The sequence below is a fragment of the Centruroides sculpturatus genome, unplaced genomic scaffold, assembly GCF_000671375.1.
Source record: "Centruroides sculpturatus isolate CEXI.00-Female unplaced genomic scaffold, Cexi_2.0 scaffold407, whole genome shotgun sequence".
Taxonomy (NCBI): domain Eukaryota; kingdom Metazoa; phylum Arthropoda; class Arachnida; order Scorpiones; family Buthidae; genus Centruroides; species Centruroides sculpturatus.
This window is the reverse complement of record NW_019384947.1, coordinates 317892-326954: the sequence shown is the minus strand read 5'-3', so window position 1 is coordinate 326954 and position 9063 is coordinate 317892. Positions and strand designations below refer to the sequence as shown.

At 34.6% G+C, this 9063-nt stretch overlaps 1 protein-coding gene across 1 annotated transcript; it reads right to left on the bottom strand.

Annotated features, from left to right (window-relative positions):
• Positions 1–4674: 4674 nt before the first annotated feature.
• On the bottom strand, positions 4675–8559 carry LOC111632210 (trichohyalin-like). The gene has a single exon (XM_023376589.1). It carries the CDS (start codon positions 8329–8331, stop codon positions 4675–4677), a length of 3657 nt encoding a protein of 1218 aa, XP_023232357.1. The 5' UTR covers positions 8332–8559.
• Positions 8560–9063: the final 504 nt, after the last annotated feature.

The following is a 9063-nucleotide window of genomic DNA, read 5'->3' as shown; positions in this document are numbered from 1 at the left end:
TTCTTTGATATCCATAAAAATAAATAACTCATTAATATAATCTGATACAATATTTACAATATGCATTACAGCAGACTGCATCTAACAATGCATCATATTTTTTCTTCGTACTGCATAAACATGTAGTCAATAAAAATTTGCCAAGCAAGCTTAACTTTTAAATTTTGAATAGCTATAATTAATGAAGTTTTTTGTAATGAAAATTAATTCTCATCAGCTAGTGTGATTAAGTGTGTATATTTATCATAATACAATTACGTTAATATTTTATGAATTTAATTCCATTTCGTTTTTTATTTAGAAATTATTTTCTATTCGCTGTTAAATTTATCTTCAAAACATTAGAATGTTCTTTAATAGAGTAAAATCGAATAGAAAAAAGTAAATAAATCACTCAGTTCGTGCACACGATTTGTAATTTAGATTCTAACTAGAAAATACATTTTTTGCAGATGCTGCATATCAATTTGCCATTAACTTATATAATGGAAAATTGATATGCAGCATCTGTAAAAAATGCATATTGAATTTTTTACAATTTTTCTCTTAAATTTTGGAACAAAAGCTATTTTCTGCAGATATCAAACATTATCTTTTATTTGAAAATAATATATAACAATTATTGTTGAAATAAATTACCTCATTTTTTATTCAGATATTTTATGGCACTTATAGCCATAAGATATATGAATAAAAAATGAGCGAAATGATACCACCTTCCACAAAAATACTTGTAAACTTGTATTACTGAAATATTCTTTAAGAACTAAGAACAATAGACACATCTGTTAAGTACTGAAAACTTTTAACAACTTTTTCTTATAATTATTATTGTCATTTATATTATAGAATGTGTTTATATGAAATTGATTTCTCTTTTCTATTTTGAATAACTTCAAAATTGATATTTTATGTAAGGTCGTGGTCATAAAGTCATTCATTTAAGTTGAAGTGATTTTGAAAATATTTCCATTGTTTAATCAAACTTTTAGGTTTATTGTCGAACATAACAATAAATTATAAAAAAATAAATAACGAATGAATTTTGTTGAAAGTGGATCAATAGATTTTTATTATTTTTTGTGTATGTATATACAGGGTGCATAGGAAAGTCCCTTTAACCAGAAAATTCTTGCAAACAGAGAGAGCTACATCTATGCAAGTGAGGTAACGGTATTGTAAAGCGACTACGCCCGACCTAATGCAAACGACAGCAGCGCCCCTAGTGGCGAAATTTGGAAGATAGGCAGTGCAAATCGAAAACGAAAACATATTAGAAAGTTAGTAAAGTTAGTTTCTAATTGGAAAGTTTCCCCTTTCCAATTAGAAAGTTTTAAAGCATCAATTAATTAGTACAGAAAAGACACGTGGTTCACACGGATAAGATAAATTGTCGCCTTTATATCCAAAAATGTCCGAAAGCGATGCACGCCATTTTGTGTAAACGTTTGAAAGGAGTAGCCATAGGTATGAAGAAATACGCATAATTTATTGCATAAAATACGTACTTACGTCAATACAGTTTGATAACAATGGCATGTATCGTGAGCAATGGGGAACTTTTCGAACATACTCGACATTAACTTATCACTGTGTGACAGTTTGTCTTTCCGTTGTTTTTTGTGTGATGTTATCAAATTGTATTGACGTAAGTACGTATTTTATGCAAAAAGTTTGAGAAACGCTGGTCTTTATTACAGTAAATATCACATCTAAACTTATTTAATATAAATTTATCATTGATATTACTAGAATTTATGTTTTTGCTAACAAACTCCTAAATATATTTTATTGCTTTTTTAAAACTTTCTCTATCCTGTGGACACAGAATGGGCCTTTATTCCATTCCCGTTATGAATTCGGCTAGGCCCACCATGGAGCGGCCAGATGATGAGGGAAGGGACGAGGTTTCCGGATTCGATCCTAGGTAGTCCCAGAATGATAGGCTGACGCCTTTACCTTTGTAGCCACTCGATCATCCTATTAGGTTTATCTATCATAGACTGAACTAGGTGGTTAAGGCGTCAGCTTGTCGTTCTGAGACCTGGGGTCATATTCTGGTCACCGTCTCTGGTCTCTCGTCTCTCGCAAGCGGTCGCTGATTGGCTAATCCAAATGATTAACCAATCAGCGATCGGCTTGTGAGAGACGGTGACTAGAATATGGCCCCTGGAATAGTATTTCCATCTCTCCCAGATTCGTCGGAAGAATCTCAGAATTGAGCAAACATTTTTAAATTCTTCGACTCCTGAATTGAGGCCTATTCCTGAAGTCATATTAACTGGACAAGACGTTCAACTTTTGAAGTACAGTATATATTAAAAACGAGCAAAAAGTGTCAAATCTCCCGAAATTTTTTATTCCAGGAATGAAATATTCGGGAATCAACGTTTTGGCAAATTTAGCCCGGGATTGAATCCGGACAGTTGAAAAACCCCAAGAGTTTTCTATGAGTTGCGATCTCTTCCCTTATCATCTGGTTGAGTCATTGTAGACTAGTGGAACTCACGATGAATCCGGAAAATAACCTTTTTGGTACCTAGAGTGGAAAAAATTAAAAATTAAAAAATCCTATATAGACTTGAATCTGGTTGAGATCTACATCGGAGAAGAGAATAAGTGATAAAATCTTTTTCATGTTTATAATAAATCTACAGATACTTGTGTATAAACACATAAATAAGGTGTTTAAGGGAAAAATATGATTAGAATTGGTTTTTAATAAGTTATGCAAAAATGTTTTTCTGTGATGTTTTTATTTTGTCAAAGTTTAGCCTAATTAGAGTATCGGGTCAATTATCCAAAATGATTGGGATTTGAAAGAAAGGTCATTTCAATAAAATAAAAATATTTAATTTTAATTCTAGTACAAAAGTATGATTAAACAAAATATTAAGGATTAGAAATTTAATACATACGAATGATTAGAAACAAGAGAAAAATTGTAATTTATTTAAAATATGCACTAGTTTTTAACGTTTTGCCCTGTGGGCACAACGTTAAAAACTGTTGACACATTGTCGACACATTCTGATCCTTTAGAGCAGTGTTTTTCAACCTTCTTCAATAAGCGACCCCTTTACAAGTTAAAAAATTCTGGCCCCCCAGGGCCATATTAAAACTATGTCAGTGATTTTAGAAACTACGTATTTAAGTTTCTTTCTGTTGAGACCTAAATATTGATCAAAAAACCAATTGTACTGTAAAATAAACAGGCACAGCTTTCTCACTGAGATTGTAGTTTTCTTTTATTGTAGTGTAGGACTTACAAACACTTGTCTTTTTCTTTTACCCGCGACCCCCTGTGTAAGGCTTTGCGACCCCCCTGGGGGTCGCGACCCACAGGTTGAAAAACACTACTTTAGAGCAGTAGGCTGCCATTTTATCTGCCAACAAGCACTAGTTTTTCATTGCAATCTACAACGAGAGCCCATCAGTGGCAGATTGGCTAAAACCACCTTTGGTCGTTGGTTCACGCTTTGTTACGTGACCATTCGGTTTCACGGCTGATCGCATTAGATTTTTCGGGTTTTATTCACATTATAACATCTAAATAATGGCCAGTTTCTCTATAAAATGTTGTCTCGGGAGGCATACTTCTCCTTTGCAGATCGCCATCGTATACAAATGTCGCATTGCCATATACAAATACTCCATCCAATCTACAACCTAGAGTACTGATGAAACTTTGAATTCAAAATAATAATACATACGGTAATTGTAAAATAAATAATAACGAGTTAGCTGAATACAGGGGTGTCCAACCTTTTTGTTTCTTTGGGCCACATTGGAAGAAGTCAAGGCGTTTTGGGCCACAAGTATATATAATATAGACTTGTGGCCCAATATACAAGTATATTTAAGGACTAACATGTGTAGATTATAATAATAAGTATTAAAACTTTATCACGAAAAAGGATATTTTAAAAATTACTTCTACAGACACTTTCAATTTTTACTTAAAAATAGATAAATTCATTTTATAAAAGAGACAAACGAAAATTTATTTGAAAAACACAAATATTTGTTTTATTTGGGTCTCTAATTAATAAAAAGCGACGAAACACCATTTTAAAGTGCATTTTTATTCAACTAATATATTTATGAATAATATGTAGCCCAAAAGTAGCCAAAGCGCCAAATAATATTTTTTACGTCAAACAAAAAACACGTAGCCATATTTGGCGCAATGTAGCTAAATCTTGCAACGTTGGAAGAAATATTAAATAAAGCTGGAGTTGTGACTCAGAAGATTATAGACCCAAATGCGGGGAAAGGAGAGAAAGGACAAAAGATAAAGAAGTGAGAAAGGTTGGAAGGGTCAATATTTGCATAACAGAAGATCTATTTAACCATAAATATTAAAAAAAATTAAAACATTTGTCGGTTTTGTTTACATGTTTATTGGGCTGCGGGCTGGACACCTCTGGTTGAGTACAGTCGACCCCCCTATAAGACGGTAAATACGTTCCGTTCTTTATGAATCAATTTTGTAAGAATCACAGCCAATCACAGCCCGACACGTGTGAAGTTTACGGACTACGGCTGTTTGAAAGGTTTTCTTCCATAAAATTAATCGATTCTAGACTAATCCGACTCAACATTTCCAAAATACGTATATATATTTTTGGAAATAATCCGTATAAACTACGCTATAAACAAAAAATTGTAGGATTACTTACCGAGTATGCACCATTCGACANGTTGTCTATGTTTAGCTTGTCTCTGAGCTTGTTTTTCAAGTCTGATTTGACGTTCTTCAGAAGTTTCTCGTTGTCTATGTTTAGCTTGTCTCTGAGCTTGTTTTTCAAGTCTGATTTGACGTTCTTCAGAAGTTTCTCGTTGTCTATGTTTAGCTTGTCTCTGAGCTTGTTTTTCAAGTCTGATTTGACGTTCTTCAGAAGTTTCTCGTTGTCTATGTTTAGCTTGTCTCTGAGCTTGTTTTTCAAGTCTGATTTGACGTTCTTCAGAAGTTTCTCGTTGTCTATGTTTAGCTTGTCTCTGAGCTTGTTTTTCAAGTCTGATTTGACGTTCTTCAGAAGTTTCTCGTTGTCTATGTTTAGCTTGTCTCTGAGCTTGTTTTTCAAGTCTGATTTGACGTTCTTCAGAAGTTTCTCGTTGTCTATGTTTAGCTTGTCTCTGAGCTTGTTTTTCAAGTCTGATTTGACGTTCTTCAGAAGTTTCTCGTTGTCTATGTTTAGCTTGTCTCTGAGCTTGTTTTTCAAGTCTGATTTGACGTTCTTCAGAAGTTTCTCGTTGTCTATGTTTAGCTTGTCTCTGAGCTTGTTTTTCAAGTCTGATTTGACGTTCTTCAGAAGTTTCTCGTTGTCTATGTTTAGCTTGTCTCTGAGCTTGTTTTTCAAGTCTGATTTGACGTTCTTCAGAAGTTTCTCGTTGTCTATGTTTAGCTTGTCTCTGAGCTTGTTTTTCAAGTCTGATTTGACGTTCTTCAGAAGTTTCTCGTTGTCTATGTTTAGCTTGTCTCTGAGCTTGTTTTTCAAGTCTGATTTGACGTTCTTCAGAAGTTTCTCGTTGTCTATGTTTAGCTTGTCTCTGAGCTTGTTTTTCAAGTCTGATTTGACGTTCTTCAGAAGTTTCTCGTTGTCTATGTTTAGCTTGTCTCTGAGCTTGTTTTTCAAGTCTGATTTGACGTTCTTCAGAAGTTTCTCGTTGTCTATGTTTAGCTTGTCTCTGAGCTTGTTTTTCAAGTCTGATTTGACGTTCTTCAGAAGTTTCTCGTTGTCTATGTTTAGCTTGTCTCTGAGCTTGTTTTTCAAGTCTGATTTGACGTTCTTCAGAAGTTTCTCGTTGTCTATGTTTAGCTTGTCTCTGAGCTTGTTTTTCAAGTCTGATTTGACGTTCTTCAGAAGTTTCTCGTTGTCTATGTTTAGCTTGTCTCTGAGCTTGTTTTTCAAGTCTGATTTGACGTTCTTCAGAAGTTTCTCGTTGTCTATGTTTAGCTTGTCTCTGAGCTTGTTTTTCAAGTCTGATTTGACGTTCTTCAGAAGTTTCTCGTTGTCTATGTTTAGCTTGTCTCTGAGCTTGTTTTTCAAGTCTGATTTGACGTTCTTCAGAAGTTTCTCGTTGTCTATGTTTAGCTTGTCTCTGAGCTTGTTTTTCAAGTCTGATTTGACGTTCTTCAGAAGTTTCTCGTTGTCTATGTTTAGCTTGTCTCTGAGCTTGTTTTTCAAGTCTGATTTGACGTTCTTCAGAAGTTTCTCGTTGTCTATGTTTAGCTTGTCTCTGAGCTTGTTTTTCAAGTCTGATTTGACGTTCTTCAGAAGTTTCTCGTTGTCTATGTTTAGCTTGTCTCTGAGCTTGTTTTTCAAGTCTGATTTGACGTTCTTCAGAAGTTTCTCGTTGTCTATGTTTAGCTTGTCTCTGAGCTTGTTTTTCAAGTCTGATTTGACGTTCTTCAGAAGTTTCTCGTTGTCTATGTTTAGCTTGTCTCTGAGCTTGTTTTTCAAGTCTGATTTGACGTTCTTCAGAAGTTTCTCGTTGTCTATGTTTAGCTTGTCTCTGAGCTTGTTTTTCAAGTCTGATTTGACGTTCTTCAGAAGTTTCTCGTTGTCTATGTTTAGCTTGTCTCTGAGCTTGTTTTTCAAGTCTGATTTGACGTTCTTCAGAAGTTTCTCGTTGTCTATGTTTAGCTTGTCTCTGAGCTTGTTTTTCAAGTCTGATTTGACGTTCTTCAGAAGTTTCTCGTTGTCTATGTTTAGCTTGTCTCTGAGCTTGTTTTTCAAGTCTGATTTGACGTTCTTCAGAAGTTTCTCGTTGTCTATGTTTAGCTTGTCTCTGAGCTTGTTTTTCAAGTCTGATTTGACGTTCTTCAGAAGTTTCTCGTTGTCTATGTTTAGCTTGTCTCTGAGCTTGTTTTTCAAGTCTGATTTGACGTTCTTCAGAAGTTTCTCGTTGTCTATGTTTAGCTTGTCTCTGAGCTTGTTTTTCAAGTCTGATTTGACGTTCTTCAGAAGTTTCTCGTTGTCTATGTTTAGCTTGTCTCTGAGCTTGTTTTTCAAGTCTGATTTGACGTTCTTCAGAAGTTTCTCGTTGTCTATGTTTAGCTTGTCTCTGAGCTTGTTTTTCAAGTCTGATTTGACGTTCTTCAGAAGTTTCTCGTTGTCTATGTTTAGCTTGTCTCTGAGCTTGTTTTTCAAGTCTGATTTGACGTTCTTCAGAAGTTTCTCGTTGTCTATGTTTAGCTTGTCTCTGAGCTTGTTTTTCAAGTCTGATTTGACGTTCTTCAGAAGTTTCTCGTTGTCTATGTTTAGCTTGTCTCTGAGCTTGTTTTTCAAGTCTGATTTGACGTTCTTCAGAAGTTTCTCGTTGTCTATGTTTAGCTTGTCTCTGAGCTTGTTTTTCAAGTCTGATTTGACGTTCTTCAGAAGTTTCTCGTTGTCTATGTTTAGCTTGTCTCTGAGCTTGTTTTTCAAGTCTGATTTGACGTTCTTCAGAAGTTTCTCGTTGTCTATGTTTAGCTTGTCTCTGAGCTTGTTTTTCAAGTCTGATTTGACGTTCTTCAGAAGTTTCTCGTTGTCTATGTTTAGCTTGTCTCTGAGCTTGTTTTTCAAGTCTGATTTGACGTTCTTCAGAAGTTTCTCGTTGTCTATGTTTAGCTTGTCTCTGAGCTTGTTTTTCAAGTCTGATTTGACGTTCTTCAGAAGTTTCTCGTTGTCTATGTTTAGCTTGTCTCTGAGCTTGTTTTTCAAGTCTGATTTGACGTTCTTCAGAAGTTTCTCGTTGTCTATGTTTAGCTTGTCTCTGAGCTTCTGTTTCAAGTCTGATTTGACGTTCTTCAGAAGTTTCTTGTCGTCTACGTTTAGCTTGTCTCTGATCTTCTGTTTCAAGTCTGATTTGACATTCTTCAGAAGTTTCTCGTCGTCTACGTTTAGCTTGTCTCTGAGCTTCTCTTTCAAGTCTGATTTGACGTTCTTCAGAAGTTTCTCGTCGTCTACGTTCAGCTTGTCTCTGAGCTTCTCTTTTAAGTCTGATTTGACGTTGTTCAGGAGTTTCTTGTTGTCTACGTTTAGCTTGTCTCTGAGCTTCTCTTTTAAGTCTGATTTGACGTTGTTCAAAAGTTTCACATTTTCTACGTTTAGCTTGTCTCTGAGCTTCTCTTTCAAGTCTGCTTTGACGTTGTTCAAAAGTTTCACGTTGTCTATATGCAGCTTGTCTTGCAGCTTCTGTTTGAAGTCTTTGAATGCGTTGCTCTTCTGTTTCGGCTGCTCTTGCTGCTTTCTTTTTTTTAGCAGCAGTGGTCTTTCCATAAAGAAAGCGTTTCTTGGGTGGCATAATCAGCTGTAAGAAAGTAAATAGTGCATTGAAACTCATGTTTAATAGTGTTTATGAAGGATGTTGCCATACTTGCCAACCATTAGTATGGGGTGTCAGTAGAAAAATGCTGATTTTTGAATAAAAATACTGACAGTATAAAAAGTGAAAAATTCTTTATTAACATTGCACAAGGTTTATATATTAAATTAAATTTTGTTTATCAAGAGTATTTATCTCTGCATATGATCTAAATATATAAAATTACTTGTCCTGACTGACTGAGTGATTGACCGATTGATTCATCATTGCCCAGAGCCAAACCGCTGAACTGAAAGAGGTGAAATTTGGTACACAGTTAGGGTACATCATGAAAACGCACACTAAGAAGGAAATTTTCGAAATTCCTTCCTTGGGGAGGGGAGAGGATTAAGGCTCAGCCTGAGAATGGCTTCTACTGTACTATTTTAGATGCGATGTTTTGTTTTCAACAACGTTTAGTCTTCATTGAGTACTTAGGTGTATTAAATTGATAACATTTCAGACAAATTGTTATAAATATTTTTATATACAGGTAACCCCTGTATAACACAGAAGTTACGTTCCAAAAAATTGCTGTGTTACACGAATCTGTGTTATACGAAACAAAGAACTAGTGCGAAAAGGAGGTTAGGTTCCAAAAATTAAAAAACATGTTGTTAAATCCTTATTTAAATCGGATTTATTATTCATTTTTTTCATAGGTAAAATACTTATTTATTATTTAAGTAAATATTTTACCAGAGGATTATT